This window comes from Macaca fascicularis, chromosome 11, assembly GCF_037993035.2.
Source record: "Macaca fascicularis isolate 582-1 chromosome 11, T2T-MFA8v1.1".
NCBI classification, from domain to species: domain Eukaryota; kingdom Metazoa; phylum Chordata; class Mammalia; order Primates; family Cercopithecidae; genus Macaca; species Macaca fascicularis.
Window position 1 is genome coordinate 59,856,879 of NC_088385.1, and position 16,635 is coordinate 59,873,513.

A 16,635-nucleotide genomic window follows, 5' to 3' on the forward strand; every position below is an offset into this window, starting at 1 on the left:
GCAAGCTGCCCTCGGCTGCCCCCGCCCAGCAGTCCTGTTCCTAGCCCTGTGGACTGGAAAGGCTCCTGGTTCCGGCCATACTGATAAATACGGAAACTCCATCTTTATTGGCTGTATAAACATCTCTGGTCTGTACATACATTTCATACATCATAGGGCAGGAAGCGAGGGCCAAAGGGAGGCCCAGCAGCACAACAGCTCACCCGCTTTCCCCACAGCCCTACCCGCTCTGTGCAAACCAAGACCAACAGCTCCTGCTCCCTCTTCCTCCATGGAGAAGTCACTGTTATGGGGAGGGGGTCAGGGGTTGAGGGATTAGGAGATAGAGGGCTCGGTGGGGACGACACATGTAAGTGCTAGAATCAAACACTGAAGCGAAACAGGCAACTGGCACAAGCAGCAAGCTGAGGCATGGGACGGGGCAGGAAAAGGGGAGGGAGAGGCCACGCTGCCCCTCTGGGCTTGCTCGGCTGAGGCTCTGGGGTGTTGCCCTCACGCTGACAGGGAGACAGGCCCCAGAGCCTCAGCCCCAGTACCTGGGAGTTAGGGACATGGGTGGCACTGGCAAAGAAAGGATGGAAGGGGAAAAGGAGCGAAGGTCCTAGTGCCCTGTCACCTCACAGCCCCTGTCTCTTAAACATGCAACAGGCACCCACCTATGTGGGTCCAGGTATGGGGAGCCAGAGATGCAGATTCTCTGTGGTGCCTGAGCAGGCTGGGGTGGGGAGCCAGCTCTCAAGGGAAAGAATGGAGAGCCTAGAGGAGTCTTCTGGGGCAGCAGCTAGTGAAAGGACAGAGATGACCAAAGAGAGGTCCCCTGGCCCTGCCAGGGGTATGACAGCAGCAACTGGTTCACACAACCAGGAAAGAAAACAAGAAAGAGGAATTCAAGGAGAAATACCATGGTGAGTAGGGGAGGGGGCTGTCTACTCCACCCTCTACAAAGCATCATGCCTAAATAGCAGCTGAGATAGGATGCTCACGCTTCTCCACCCACATGGGGCCAGTGAAGGAAAGGGGGATCCAGAAGCCCACCGACGGAAGCGAGTGGGACCACCCACATACCAACACCATTCTTTGGATCCATTCCTGTCCAACCAGGGACTCAGGCCCAGGGACTGACAACAGTGGCAGCACCAGGTCAGAAACGTGGGCACAGAGAAGCGTGACGGGCCTGAGCCAGTGGGGGCAGAGTGACTACACACCTCCAGGGGCCTGCTGGGTAAATGAATCCTCTGGGAAGTCAGGAACTGGGTGCCTGGCCCAGCAGAGGGTGGGCAGGGAGAAGAAGCAGGTCTGGAGGGGAGGCCCTAGCCACTCAAGGGGTGCAGATCTACTTTGACTTTCTCCCCGCAGCTCAGCATTCCAATGGTGGGGAAGAAGCCTCCAGAAGGAACAACAGCATCCTTTTTCCCAATGATCTTGCCATTCCGAGTGAAGAAAACCTGGGGAGGAGGTGGGGAGAGGAATGGAGCAAGCAGGCTGTGGCCTCTTCCCTGAGGATGCTGGAGCTCCACAGGCCTGAACCCCAATCACCCCAACTTGCAGCGGGGCTGGAGAGGGACAGTTAAGGTGATACGGGAAGTGACCACCAGAGGGCATGCTGAGGCTAGAAAACAGCCTCCCAAGACTGTCTCCCCATCTCAGCAGCCCCTGGAGCTTGGAACAGCCCTTGGGCAGCGCCAGAGCTTCCCGTCTTTCCCACCCTGGTTGTGAGTTCTACTCCCCACTAATACCCACCCTTTGCCCAGACCCAAGAACCCTGGTACCACCCCAAACTCTCCCTACTCACCACCACCTTCCTGCCCTCATGCTCCGGCTCTATCTCTTCCCCATCCTCTTCCTCTTCCTCTTCCTCCTCTTCCTCTTCCCCTTCCTGGTGCAGGTACATGACATTCCGCACATTCCGGACAGCCCGGGCAGTCGGAGACAGGATCACTGTGTCACAACTGTCATCACTGTCCCCTGGGGGACCAGGAAACCTGAGCTCCTGTGGTGCCTTTCCACCCTCAGCCCCAAGCAGCCTGGTTGGCCACCCCCACCCCACTTACCCTCACTGTCCAAAATGTAGTCCCGGGGGAACATGATTCCACAGCCCATGATGTCCCCTTTGTAACAGCGTGGCCCAAAGGGGTCCCCCACACCACTGCCATGGAAGATCTTCCCATCGTCTGTTGGAGGGAGGGGAGAGGACACACACTTGAGGAAGGAGAGCTGACAACACACCCCCAGAGCGGCCCCATGAAGCTGAACACTTCCCATCCCTCAGAGGAAGGGAAGGGTCAGGGCGGAAACAAAGATGGAGAGAAAGGCCGGGCGCAGTGGCTCACGCCTGGAATCCCAGGACTTTGGGAGGCCGAGGCGGGTGGATCACCTGAAGTCGGGAATTTGAGACCAGTATGGCCAGCATGACGAAACATCTCTACTAAAAATACAAAAATTAGCCAGGCGTGGTGGCACTCGTCTGTAATCCCACCTACTTGGGAGGCTGAGGTGGGAGCATCACTTGAGCCTGGGAGGCAGAGGTTGCAGTGAGCCAAGATCGTGCCACTGCACTCCAGTCTAGGCAACAGAGTGAGACTCCGTCTCAAAAAAAAAAAAGAAAAAAGAAAAAGATGGAGAGAGAGATGTGGGAAGGGGGCACCAAAAAAATAAAGAGATGTAGTATCAGCCAGGCGCAGTGGCTCACGCCTGTAATCCCAGCACTTTGGGAGGCCGAGGCGGGTGGATTACAAGGTCAGGAGATCGAGACCATCCTGGCTAAAACAGTGAAACTCCGTCTCTACTAAAAATACGAAAAATTAGCTGGGCCTGGTGGCGGGCGCCTGTAGTCCCAGCTACTCAGGAGGCTGAGGCAGGAGAATGGCGTGAACCCGGGAGGCAGAGCTTGTAGTGAGCCAAGATCGCGCCACTGCACTCCAGCCTGGGCGAGAGTGCGAGACTCCATCTCAAAAAAAAAATAAATAAATAAAGAGACGTAGTATCCATCTGCTCAAGGGGGTAAGGGGGAAACCCTTAGGAAAGGAGTCAGAGGAGGGGGCCCTAGGAAAGGAATGAACACCCAAGGAGGGCAGGCAAGGGGAGGTGAGTCGGGGAACTCTGGGCTCAGTTTTCTTCTAAAGAAAACCCTAAAGTCCTAAAGGAAACCAAGCAGCAAAAAATAAAAATAAATCAAGAAAATGAGGATCTGCAGGAAGGGCACAGAGGGGACCAGCTCAGCGGCCTGGAATGTCCCATCTGGGCCCAGATCTCCCTCTCCTGTCCTGCTCCCCCGGTTTCCAGAGCTGGGAGGAAAACACAGATGGGAGGAAGCACTAGCGATTTGGGAAGGGGAGGTCAGCCAGCAGCAGGGCAAAGAGCGAGGCCATTTGTGAGGGGCCATGAGAGGGGAAAGTGGATATCCCTATGCCTCCACATCTCCCACCATCCCACCTTTCCCAGGCAGCCCACTATTCACCTGCATGATAAGCCACAGACCCTCTGCTCCAGCCAGGGTGCCTGTTCTTGGGATAGTCCTGCATCCAGAAGAAAAAAGAAAATCTATGGTCCCATGTATAAACAAGAAGACAGGAGAGAGTGGCGAGTGGCATCTGAACCTCTGGAACAGGCCATGACCCAGACAGTGCCAAGCCCGCACACTCTCATACCCTGCAGGCACTGGGGCTTCAGGGGAACCAGGGAGGGTGAGGAAAGTGTTAGTTAAGCTTTTAAGGCCAGAGCCATGGCATGTCCCACCCCCACCTCCCAGGCCTTAGTGTGTGGTGCAGTCACGACCTGTCTCAGGTCCTTGGTCACATGGGGTGTGTACTCTTACACAGCTGACACATACAACTGTGTTCCATCTCAGCTAACACCCTCCCTCCAAAGTCTGGGCTCCCCTGGTTTCTTCTAAGAGCTTCCTGGCACTGCCCCAACAGCCCCAGACCTGAGCAGCTCCATGGGCAAAAAAGCTCAGCCCTTGTGCCCACCTTCCGTGCCAGCCCCAGAGCAATGTAGCATTTCTCTCCAGGGTCCACGATCTCCACCTCGAAGTAGTGGCTGCGGGTGCTGAGTGGGTGCCGGGCCTGGGCCAGCCCCACATCCACGATGCTTTTGCCCTTCCCTAAGTACTCCAGCAGCTGTGGGGGAAAAGCCAGACGGGGGTCAGGGGACAGGCTGACACCCACCCTGGAAACCTGGGCCCAAGACAGTCTGGGTCCCACTTTCCCAGGTTTGACAAAAATTTCTGGCTAAAAGGGAAAGAATCCTAGAGATACAATGTGGCTCCAAAGTTCTAGGCCAGCATGGAAGAGCAGGATGGGGTGGGAGGCAAAGGGGAGAGCATGAGCAGGGGGAGCCCCTTGCTGAATGCCCACCTCCCCGCGACGCTTTCTGGGAGGCCAGGGAAAGCGGCACAGCTAGGGGAGTGGCACACCAGGGGGCTCTAGATAACATCCTCATCCCGGTGAAGAACCCTGCAGCCTTTCCTGCTGGGAAAGGTCCACCCAGGGTCCCGAACACAGGGGAAAGGAGAAGCAAGACTAGGCTGAGAGGAAACTTGATGACTTTCTCAGCGGGCCTAATGAGGACAGGGAGGATGCAGAAGTTAGGTGCCAACCCCAGATATTCAGAGGTAGGGGGTGAGTGCAGAAGCCAATTCTGCCTGGGATGGGCCTGACATAATTTCTCAAGGTCCTTGTTTTACTTGGCTGTGAACACAGCTGTTCTTAGCTGGGTCAGGGAGGTGCTGAGGGGAGCCCAGGGACCCAGAATGCCCAGCTCTACTCCCTCATTTCATGTGAGGGAGGGGAGAGGTCAAAATGAAGACAGAGGCAGGCTTAGCTGTTCCCAGCCCCTCATTGCTCATTCAAGCTGGAGTAGGGGCAAGGAGGTAGGAGAGGGGAGATGACTGATGGGTTCTTGGGACTCTTCAGTCCCACAATGGTCCTGCCTGGGCACGACGGGGCGGCAACCCCCAATCTGGGAGGATTTATTTGTCAGTTGTCATGGTAATAGTGGGGCGATGACTCAACCCCATCCCCTTTCCCCCACCCTCAGCCTCACCTGGGATTTCTTAATCTCCTTTTAATTAGCCCAACTGCCCCTCAAGACTTTCTTCTACCCTCCCGCCCCTGCAGCCCTGAAGGAAACATGCTGCCTGGAGACCTCCTCCATGTCTCCCTGGCAAGCTTTGGGACGCTGGCCTCTCACCTCTCACAGATTCCTGCCTGAACAGGAAAGGAATTATGCCCACCTGCACCAGCACAGAAGCCTGTGTGTGTCTCCAGCAGAGGCTGCTCCTGCATCCCCACTCCCAGCCTCAGATGGCCGGCTGCTTAGCTCAGGTGCTTAGAGTGGGGTGCTACTAACCCCTTCTGAGAGTAGGACTAGAGGGGATTGGTGCCCTTCTCAGCCTGGATCCCCAAAGCCCCACCACCTCAAGTCCATCCTTCCCTCCTCTCCAAAGATAACTGGGGATGGATGAGGGGGAAAGCAGCATGCACGGGAGACCACCTAAGCCCATCCCCAAGGCCACACTGTTTGAATTCTGTTCATGGTGTATTTTCTGCTCAGCCTGGGTTCCTCCTCTGCCTCTCTCCCCAGCAAGCCAGGAGGGGTGTGGCTTGATCCACATTAACTAGTTTAGACTCCACCCAGGCAGAGCAGCCCCCATCCCACCCTCTCCACCCAGCATTGCAGAACTGGGTGGGGGACCCCACAGCTGCCTTTGACCCATTCTATCCAACTGGCCTCGGTGTAGGAAACACAGTGTTCTCCATTTCCAGAGCCAAAAGACAGCTGATCCAGATCCTGATCCTTGGGAAATACCCGCCCAGCCCTTCCCTTTGCCTCAGCTCAGAAGAGGGTAGCTGCTGCATTTCTGTCTCCGGATAGGGTGGAGGTGCTTTCTCACGCTAAAAGCCAGGACAGACTACCCCAACATGGGTCTCTAAAACCCACTCTCCCCCTGCCAACCGCAGAGCACTTCAGACAGAATGCTGATGTCCTGGACAACTAGGTACCTGTGCAGTGTACAGGAGAGCCTTGTACAGCGTGCCCTCTTCAGAGGGGGCAGCCCAGCCCTCACAGTAAAAGCCATCAGAAACCTCCTGATCCACTCTCCTGCTCCTGGACAAAGTTCCCCCGACCCCTCCTGAGCCTTCCCAGAGAACTCAGAGGGGTGGAAGTGGGGGGAATATTTGGCCTCCCTGACAGATTCTTTCTTGAATACATTCCTCTGCCTCCTTGGTCTACAGCTGTTGGGAACCTAGAGGAGGAGTTAAGGTTAACCCTTAGAGTCTGAACTGTTAAGATCTTGATGCTGGTGCCTCAATCTGTGCCTCAGAATCCAACAGACCTGGGTTCAAATCCTAACTCCTATTACTTAACAGCTGCTAACCTCAGGCAAATGACATTCACCTCCTTAAGCCTTGGTTTCTTCAACAGTAAAATCAGGATAAAATTACCTGGATTTCCAAAAACAGGGGAAGACTTAATGAATGACCAATACACATTGCTGCCTCTCCCCAAATCAGGAAATGGGGTTACACTGGAACTGCCAATCACAAACAAGGAAATGATCTTTCATCTTAGCCATTACTTCCAACTACAATGGTCCCTTAGGCCAACCAGGACGATGACCACTCCCCAGACAACTGTACCCTACGTGTCCTCCTCTCAAACAATGTCCAATCAACAGAAATGTTTCTCTGCATTTTTGGTGGGGGAAGAGGAAGCCCTTTCTTTGGGTGTCCCCCCAGTACACACACACCACCAAAGCCCCAAGAAGCCAAAGAGGTGACTCAGTGCCACAGAGTGGCGGCTGCAGACCAGAGTGTGGACAGTCTCGTGCACTCCACACCCTCCCTCTACCAGTAGCACCTTCCCAGCCTCTTCTCCCCTGCTGGTATCCGCCCTCCTCCCCTTGCCAGCAGAGACCCTAAATCCTCTTGACAGGAGCAACAAAGGGCTCAGTGCCCTGAGGGCCCACAAGCAACTGAAACAGGAACCAAGTACACACTCTCCACTGGCCAGCTCAGGCCCCAACACGGCCTCCCTCTGGGCTGGGTCTGGGGAGGACCCCTGGAAGGGTGGGGCCTCATTCACCACCCTGTGTATACCAAAGCTGTTGCCCCTGTCACTAAGGAGTTGTCAGAGGAGCTGTGAACAGGGCACAAACACAGAATGAGTTTAACCCCCAGCTGTTACCTACCGCCCCCAGCTCCCCTCCACCACATTACCTCACTTTGCGAGGCCTGGGGGCAGGGATGAGGCAAGAGGCAACACTCCCACCCCTGAGCAAGTGCCCCAGCAATTCCTCAACCCCCTCAGAGCTCTGGGGGGATGGCCTCTTTAGGAGGGGAAACAGGCCACAGGAGGCAGGGGAAGAATTCCACTCAAGAAAGAGCCAGGTCTGTCTATATCCAAAGACTCAAATCTAACAAATGTTGAGGCCCAGTGCAGTGGCTCATGCCTCTAATCCCAGCAATTTGGGAGGTCAAGGTGGGAGGATCCCTTGAGCCTGGGAGGTGGAGGCTGAAGTGAGCCAGCACTCCAGTCTGGGTGACAGAGTGAGAGCCTGTCTTAAAAAAAAAAAAAAAAAAGGGAAAGGTGGCATGACTGGAAGAAGGCACATGTCCCTCAGGAGGTTCATGCCCAAGTCAGCCCCAGAGGAACGGGTGCCCCAGGAGTAGTGCTCCCACCCTGCCACCTGGCCCAAGTTGGGGTGAGGGTCTGAGAGAAGGGCCCAATTCAACAGCTTATGTCTAAAAAAGAAAAAAAACTCCTAAATAAGTGGCCTGAAGGTGTTGGGGGGAGGGTGGGGAGGAAGGAAGGCTATTTATAAATGTCTACAGGATTCTGCATCAATTAGAAAAGATTGCCTGGGAGGAGCTTAGAGCAGAGTGGGGACAGGTCCAGGCAGAGAAAGGATGCCAGGAAAAAACTCTTGAGGAGAGGTCAGAGATGAGAGCTGGAACATCGCCCTGGCTCAGCCCCAAGTTTAACTCTAGATACTGTCAGAATGATGGTAGATTGAGGGAAAAAAAGGAGACATGAGAGTCACGGAGTGGGCATCTGAGGTCTCTTAGTTCTCGGTCGCTGCAGTCTGGGACCCTGATGCCAGAAGGGGGTGCAGAGTGTCAGAAGCAGCAGAAGGGCACACTTCCTGTCATTTTTCCTGAGTTCCACTCTACCAGGGGGAGGCCTGGCTCCTAATCCACTCCCACCCCCCACTGCTTCTGTTTTGTTATAAAAGACTGAGTTGAAAACAGCCTGAGTTGGGGTGGAAAGGCCAGAGGGTGGAGAAAAAGGCCAGGCCAGGAACAAGGGGGTAGCAGAGGGACAATTCAAAGTGGGAGGGCTGAGCAGCCCACTAGAGGTCAGGGCCAGATCCTGGACTTGGCGTCCCTTCACTCCCAATGCAGCACAGTGTATTGAGGCCAATAGGAAGAATTTCCCTTTCTCAAGGTTCATGAATTTTCCAACAAAACTTAAAATCCAGGGAGGAAGAATTTCCCTTTCTCAAGCTCCACATGCTTCCCAACGAAGCTTAAAATCCATACTAAAGCAGGTATGAGGAAAAGATAAATGAAGCAAGCTTTGGAGGTGCAAGGATGCTCACTGAATCTTTATCTGCCTCCATTCTAATCCTCTATCAAATGCAGGGATAAGACAACAGAGACTGACACTGACGCTTCCGCAAAAAAGATGGCTAAGAACCTTCCACCACATGTGTGGGACTTCTGACCACACCTGCCCCACAACACTTTGAATGAAAAGCCTGGGCCAGCTGAGCTGGGATCAAGCCAAGAGGGGGATCCAGGCATTTTGCCTCCAGATCAGCCCCCAGCCCCTCAAAGGCAGGTGTGCAGGGCTGTAGAAGACACCAGAAGCTGAAGGAACCAAAAAAGGCAAAGCAGAACTGCTTGTTCCCAGGGTCAAACTACGAACCTGAGTTCCCCAAAGAGGAGGAAGTGAAGAAAAGGGAATACGTGCTAAAGAAAACACAGATCTGGACTCAAGGACTCATGTCAAGAGCCTGGGCTATCCTGCCGAACCCCACACAGACACTGTCCCAACTCCCCATTCCCAGCAATTCAGACATGACCATGCGCCCACAGGTGTTCTGCCCAGCCTCCTCCGACCCAGCCCCTCCCACCCTCCCACCCGCTACTTACAGTCCCACAGACTCTGACATCATGTAGCCGGCCCCATTCATCCTCGTAACTGTCCACCATCATGACGCTGTCGTCCTCACGGCCCAGCTCAGCGTTGAGGTGCAGCCGCACCTCCTCACCCAGGGAGTGCATGCCCACTGCTGGGAACAGTCCATCTGGGGACATGGGCATGATGGTAGAGCCCACCTGCAGCGGGGGGAAAGAGGGAGCTGCCGCCTGGCCTGCTTTTCCATAGCTCACCTAATTCTTACAAGGGTATTTTTAAGATGATGCACCAATAATTATCGCACACACTGACAGATTAAAAAAAAAAAAAAGCAACCCAGAGGTGCAGAAAAGTTTACAAATGTGCTAAGTACTCCTGGCTAAGCAAGGTATCTACAGAGCTAGAAGACAAACACAAGTCTCCTGACTTGCTGCCAAATACTTTCAGTACGTGTGCTGGATAGGAGAGTGCCAAGGTGCAGATGCTAAAGGCAGCAGGACCCCTTGGCCAAGGCCTGAGAAACCAGTTTCCCAATGTGGGAGATGGAATTGGATAGAAGGAAGAGAGCTGAGTGTCTCTCTCTTCTATTGGCTCCTGTCCCATCTCCTCACCACACATAGTCTCTCTATGAAGAGGATAGTGAAAGAGATGTGAAACAAGGAAAACAGGACACAGAAAGGACATATCCCCAAAAGCACTCAAGTCAAAACCCAAAGAGGACCTCCAGCTCACATGGCCAGGCCATAATCTTCCCCTCTCTTTTATCTGCTCAAAACCTTCCCCCAAATCACCTAATTCTGTTCCCCACAATTCCTGCTCATCCTCTGCTCCACTAACTTGCCTCTCTCTGCCTGCCATCTGGGCAATGTCCCAGCTTCCTCTGGCCATGGGAAGTATCTTCTCTTACACACAGGAGACTTCAGGAGAATCTGAGGCTGGACTGGAGGAGATGGGAACTCAGTGCAAGGGTCCCTAGGCAAGCCCCAACCAGCAGGCTTTTCCTAATCACTCCCCACAAATCCTTCGGCAGATTTCAGCCACATAAATCCCACCCACGATTTCCCACTCACCCGCTTCCCATTTTTGGTGAAGAAGATCTGGGCAGTCTGCACATCAAACGACACAGGCTCAATGCCACAGCCAATCCGGTCCCCGGAGTTGCACTTTGACCCAAACTGGCGGCCCTTGGCTCGGCCATTGTACAGCCTGCAGACAGAATAGTACAGACACAGGACCCAAGCCTGGCCTCCCAACTTCTCCCCAGCACTGACACCAGAGGCCTCATCCTCATCTTGCTGCTCCTGGTCACTCTGTGATGGTACCCACTTATGTCCTGGCGTGAGCATCACCCTCCTCTAGTCTGTAAGCCTTCAAGGGTAGCTGCCAGGCCACTTCCCCGTCCTGCCCAGAAAAGTCTATGAAACACCGAATGGGAAAAGCCAGCCCAACGTAGTTCTTCAGATCTAAGATTCCCAAATTCATAGGAAAAGGGCCAGGTTGCACAGCAGGCAACTCACTTGCCATCATCAGCATGGTAGGCTACAGAGTCAGGCAACCAGCCAGGCTGGTGATCCAAGCTGTAGTACTGAGGGACCAGCCCCACAGCAATGGTGCCCCGGACTCCACTGTCCACAATAGACACCTGGAGAGAAGAGAGCAGGGCACAGTCAGCAGGCTGGAAAATGGGATGAATTGCTGGGGGTGGGGGAAGGGGACTTAGAGATTAAAGGGGGCTGAGGCTCAAAGAGAAAAAGGACATGGGAATCAGGAAAAAAGATAAGATACTCAGATGGGGGAACTGGTGAGAGTGGGTGCCTGTTTCACTTAGAAAATTACTCCCAAGCGGCCGGGCGCGGTGGCTCAAGCCTGTAATCCCAGCACTTTGGGAGGCCGAGACGGGCGGATCACGAGGTCAGGAGATCGAGACCATCCTGGCTAACACAATGAAACCCCGTCTCTACTAAAAATACAAAAAAATTAGCCGGCCGAGGTGGCGGGCGCCTGTAGTCCCAGCTACTCGGGAGGCTGAGGCAGGAGAATGGCGTAAACCCGGGAGGCGGAGCTTGCAGTGAGCCGAGATAGCGCCACTGCACTCCAGCCTGGGCGACAGAGCGAGACTCCGTCTCAAAAAAAAAAAAAAAAAAAAGAAAATTACTCCCAAGCTTTGGAGAAAGATAGGACTCACGTCCCTGTATGGTGGGTTTGGGTTAGGGGACATGAGTCAAAGTCTGGGATATGGGTCAAAGTGTACCTAGGTAAGGGGCAGGAGAGCAGAAGGGACAGGGTGACAGGTCTCCAGGGCACCTATCTCTCAAATGAGGGGCCGTGCTATCCTGCACCTATTTCCCAGCCAACAGGACAGCCCTGATGGAAAATTAAAAGGCCCAGGTCATACATCTAGTAAAGGAGCTCCTTGGGGCTTAATGATCTCACCCCCGGGCTCATCCCCTGCTCTGCCCAACCACTGCCTTGATCACCTCAAAATAATTGCTGTCCTTGGTCAGGGGTCGAGAAGCCACGTAGCAGCCAACTTCACCAGAGTTTCCATGGTAACTGAAGGAGGAATGAGGGGGAAATTCCATTAACAGCCTAGCCCAAGAGTAGGGGGAGGGCCTCAGCATCTCCACCCTTACCCTGCAAGGGCCAGCACACAGGAGAATCCATCAGGCCGCACTTCAGTACATCGGCAGACATCATAACCAGATACTTAAGGTCACCTCACCCTACTTCTCTCACAGTCTCCAGCTGGAATCCAACCCATAACAGACCAGTGCAAGCCTGGTTTCTTCATTTCCAGGAGGAAAAGAACGTAGAGCCTCCTTTACTTGCCTAAGAGAGGTCTCACAACCCTGTTTAACCTCAATCTCTCGTGCTGCAGCTTCGGCCCTTTTCCTCTAGCTCTGTCCTCAGTGGAGCTGGAGAATGGCTGGTCTCTATCCTCTTTACCAAAGCCCTTCATCAACTGGAAGACAGTGATTCAGTTCCCATTCCTCAGCTTTCTTGCCTCTAGTTAAACAGCACTACTTTCTTCCCTCTTCAGTGGAACTTTGTGAGAGCATGGGCTCAGAAGGAGTCAGGGAAGGGGTTCAACCCAGAAAAGAGGGAGGAAACACACACACAAGCCAAGGGGCTGGAAATACAGGAGTTGGTGGACAGGGTACACTATACAATGGCCCTTCCCCAAATAGGAAATCAACTGCCTTTGAAACAGCCAGTCTTTGCTAGACCCAATCCCTGAGACAGAGGCAGGAGACTCAGGAACCCCACTGGAGTCTTAACAAAGCGCCTGCGAAGCTCCTGAGACCCCAGCAGCCTCCTGTGTCTGACATGATCCCTTCCCCTACCCAGCTGGATCCCCTCCTTGCTGGATGAGGACAGAGCCACCCAGTGACAGAGGCAGAGGTGAGTGCAGGGTGAGGCAGCACACACTGCTTCACTCAGAAAGGCCTCTGGGCGGGTGGATCACTTGAGGTCAGGAGTTCGAGACTTGCCTGGCCGACATGGTGAAACCCTGTCTCTACAAAAATTACAAAAAATATTAGCCGTATGTGGTGGTACACACCTGTAATCCCAGCTACTTGGGAGGCTGAGGCAGGAGAATTGCTTGAACCCATGAGGCGGAGGTTGCAGTGAGCCAAGATCACGCCACTGCACTGCAGCCTGGGTGACAGAGTGAGATTCTGTCTTAACAAAAAAAAAAAAGAAAAAGAAAAGCCTCTGGAGTCAAGGGCATCCCCCTTTCCCTCTGCACAGTCCCCTTCTCTGGGGGAAAAAAAAAAAATCCCTTTCCTCTCTAAGATCTGGAACAGAGAAGAAAATGTGGAAGCACTCCCCTAAACTCACCTTAAAGTATCTCCATCTACAAGGATATGTTTGAACCTCTCCTGATACCGGAAAGCTCGGACCTCTCGAATCTCCCGGATCCGCCGGCGCCAATTCAGAAACCGGTAGTGCAGGTTGAGGTCATCCATCTTGTTCATGAGAACAAACCTGCCAAGGGGAGAAGGGGATTGAGGAGAAGGCAGGGCCCTGAGTAAAGCACCTTAGCCTGTGTGACCCAGAATGTAGAGAAGGCACTGGCCTTGAGGCTAGCTGCCCAGATTGACCTCAACAACCCCCATCTTCGTCCTTCCATTCAACAAACATTTACCAAGCTCCTACTATGTGCGCTCTTCTCCATGCTAGTGATGGAGCTGTGAACAAGATGGACAGGATTCCCATTCTCACACGCTGGGAGGTGGACATGACAGGCAATAAACAGACATAATTGCAGCTGAGAAAAGAACAGGGTGATATGATAAAGAATCTGGAGGCAGTGGACAGAGTGGACAGAGGCGGTCTCTCTGAGGAGGTGACATTTGAGTTGAAAAGGAGCACTTTGGGAGGCCGAGACGGGCGGATCACGAGGTCAGGAGATCGAGACCATCCTGGCTAACACGGTGAAACCCCGTCTCTACTAAAAAATACAAAAAACTAGCCGGGCGCGGTGGCGGGCGCCTGTAGTCCCAGCTACTTGGGAGGCTGAGGCAGGAGAATGGCGTAAACCCGGGAGGCGGAGCTTGCAGTGAGCTGAGATCCGGCCACTGCACTCCAGCCTGGGCAGCAGAGCGAGACTCCGTCTCAAAGAAAAAAAAAAAAAGAAAAAAGAAAAGGAGCTAGGCAAATGACAAGCCAGGCATATTCCAGGCAGGAAGAGCAGCCACAGGTCCTTGGGTGGAAGAGAGCTGGCATGGTAGAGAAACAGAAAGAAGGCATGGACAGCTGGTGTGAAGGGAATATGAGGGAGAATGTACAAGATGAGAACAAGGCAGGAGTCAGATCAAGGCCTTACAGACAATAGTAAGGAGTTTGGATTTTATTCCAAGATGGAAACCTCTAGAGGGTTGTAGCAAGGAAATGCCATGATTGGCCAGGTATGATGGCTCATGCCTGCAATCCCAGCACCTTGGGAGGCTGAGGCGGGAGGATCACTTGAGGCCAGGACTTCCAGACCAGCCGGGGCAACATAGGGAGAGCTTATCTCTACCAAAAATTAAAACAATGAGCCAGGTGTGGCAGTGTGCACCTGTAGTCCCAGCTACTAAAGAGACTGAGGATGGCTTGAGTATGGTAGGTCAAGGCTGCAGTGAGTTCTGATTGCGCCACTACACTCCAGCATGGCTGACAGAGCAAGACCCTGTCTCAAAAAAGAAAAGAAAAAAAAAAAAAACACAATGATCCTGGGCCTGGTGGCTCAAGCCTGTGATCCCAGCACTTTGGGAGGCTGAGGTGGGTGGATCACAAGGTCAGGAGCTGAAGACCAGCCTGACCAACATGGTGAAACCCCGTCTGTACTAAAAATACAAAAAAATCAGCCAGGCGTGGTGGTGCGAGCCTGTAATCCCAGCTACTCAGAAGGCTGAGGTAAGAGAATCGCTTGAACGTGGGAAGTGGAGGTTGCAGTAAGCCGAGATGGTCCTACTGCACTCCAACCTCGGAGACAGGGTGAAACTCCATCTCAAAAAAAAAAAAAAAAAAAGCCACGATCTTAATCAATTCCTAAAGATCATTCCAGCTGCTGGTTGGAGAACTGATCACAAGAGGATCAAGAACAGATGTGGGAAAACAATTCAGAGGTTGTTGCAGCAGTTCGGATGAGAAATGACATCCACTAAGTTGGTAGCAGCGCTGATGGATGGGAGTGGGATGATCCAGGTATTTAAACAACTTTCTTTTTTTTTTTTTTTTGAGACGGAGTCTCGCTCTGTTGCCCAGGCTGGAGTGCAGTGGCGGCGATCTCACCTTGCTGCAAGCTCCGCCTCCTGGGTTCACGCCATTCTCCTGCCTCAGCCTCCCGAGTAGCTGGGACTACAGGCACCCACCACCTCGCCCGGCTAGTTTTTTCTATTTTTTAGTAGAGACGGGGTTTCACCATGTTAGCCAGGATGGTCTCGATCTTCTGACCTCGTGATCCGCCCGTCTTCGCCTCCCAAAGTGCTGGGATTACAGGCTTGAGCCACCGCGCCCGGCCGTATTTAAACAACTTTCTACATATAAATGAATGAATGATTTTTCCTGGGAGTCAAAAGTGAGAAAGAGGTGAAGTACTCTTCTCTTCCCATTCCCCAAACCCTGGGACAGGGGTTTCTTAAGGCCTGGCATTGCCTTGCACACGGTAGGTGCTTAGTAAGCCTTGGGTGGGCTGAATTTGATCCCAATGCGCAAATTACGACTCTTATGCAGTAGCTACAACCCACCACGTGGCCCAGAAGAGTAGGCACCTGTGGGACAGACAGCCCTAAGATTCCACTCCCAGGCACTTAGCCTGGGCTCGACCCCAGGTAGATGCTGGTTGCCCAGACTGCATAGCCTTGCCACGGGCGAGTGGCGGCCCTACTGGGCCCCGTCTCCTCCCCGGGCACAGCTTGATCACTGAGATGAGACCCGGGAGCAGCGGGGCCCCAGCCTATCCGTGTGCCTACGCCCAGTCTCCCCAGGCCCTGCACTGGGCCGAGGGTGCGCCGACAGAGGAAGCCCAGTGACCACAGCGCAGGGCCCCGCCCCTGGCCCCGTAGCCCCCGCCCAGGACCCCCGCCTTGCACTTCAGGCTCCGGGGAGATACGAGGCCTACGGGACCCCGCCCCCGATCCCCGCCTACCGGGGCCGCCGCGTCCTCCTCATCCATAGGCCTCTCAGCTCCGCACACAAGCTCTTCGGCCGCCGCCGCCACACACATCCGGGTCCCCGCCTTTCCTTCACTCCTCGAGGCCCGCCCCGTCCCCCACCTAAGCCAATCAGCAACGGCCTCTGACGACGGGCACCTGCAGGAGCCAATCGGAGGGCGTAGGCCGGGTGTGGGGCGCGGCCCGGTGCCCTGGGTACCCAGCTCAGGGCCGGGTTTAGTCAACCCGGCTGTCGCTGGGTTGAGCCAAGGCGACGTGGCCTCGCGGACGCTGCTGGGTGCCTGGGCGCCGCTGTGGCGGACAGGGGGCGGCTCCTGAGCGGCGCCGGGCGGGACGGGACGGGCGGAGAAGGTGGCCAAGCTCGCATAAACCTTGCGAGTATTACGAGTATTATTTGAGCCCTCGTTCCGCGCCGGACTAAAAGCTTTACCGGAATGTCCATTTAATCCACGGTGCAGACTTATGAAATAAATCTTATTATCTCCTTTTTACGGATGGGCCAGAGGCTGGCCTCGATAGCCTGCGCGCTTAACTGTTACTGTATGCTGTATACCCTCCCGAGCTCCGTTTCATGGCACTGCTCGCTCATTATTGGCAAGAACATTCCATTCCAGGAGGAGAGAACTTGGGATGCAGAAGGCACAGTGGCACGAAGCGGCGTTCTGTGGAGGAACACAGGGATTTGGTAGGCTGAAGGAAAGTTAGACTGGGGTCAGAATGTGGAGGGAGGAAGACATAAATATTTATTGAACACCTAATAAAGAGTGTCTATCTGCCATTCTGGGGGATTGGACTCCTACATGAGGACTTCCTTGCTCCCTTCCCATCA

General features: G+C 54.0%; 1 protein-coding gene across 2 annotated transcripts; it reads right to left on the bottom strand.

Moving 5' to 3' along the window:
* Nucleotides 1-88: 88 nt before the first annotated feature.
* SPRYD3 (SPRY domain containing 3) lies at nucleotides 89-15,861 on the bottom strand. Of its 2 annotated transcripts, none has more exons than XR_012420271.1 (11): nucleotides 15,782-15,861; nucleotides 12,988-13,134; nucleotides 11,622-11,697; nucleotides 10,662-10,786; nucleotides 10,215-10,350; nucleotides 9,159-9,344; nucleotides 3,969-4,118; nucleotides 3,458-3,515; nucleotides 2,052-2,947; nucleotides 1,793-1,965; nucleotides 89-1,445 (listed from the first exon to the last, which is right to left on the bottom strand). XR_012420271.1 is itself a non-coding variant. In XM_045365313.2 (11 exons), the coding sequence occupies exons 1-11, from the start codon at nucleotides 15,802-15,804 to the stop codon at nucleotides 1,311-1,313; spliced, it is 1,329 nt and encodes a 442-aa protein (XP_045221248.1). In that variant the 5' UTR covers nucleotides 15,805-15,861; the 3' UTR covers nucleotides 89-1,310. The 2 variants fall into 2 exon arrangements, 1 of the variants encoding a protein (XP_045221248.1); XM_045365313.2 differs by having other exon boundaries at nucleotides 2,052-2,171.
* Nucleotides 15,862-16,635: the final 774 nt, after the last annotated feature.

What these genes read in the sequence shown, in the direction of transcription:
- SPRYD3 (XM_045365313.2), bottom strand. Translation starts at nt 15,804, where the DNA reads ATGAGGAGGACGCGGCGGCCCCG. An exon ending in GTAGATGGAGATACTTTAAG is followed by an intron (nt 11,698 to 12,987) that starts GTGAGTTTAGGG and finishes TTCCTCCTTCAG; the next exon opens with TTACCATGGAAACTCTGGTG. An exon ending in ATGAGGGCAGGAAGGTGGTG is followed by an intron (nt 1,446 to 1,792) that starts GTGAGTAGGGAG and finishes CCTCCTCCCCAG; the next exon opens with GTTTTCTTCACTCGGAATGG.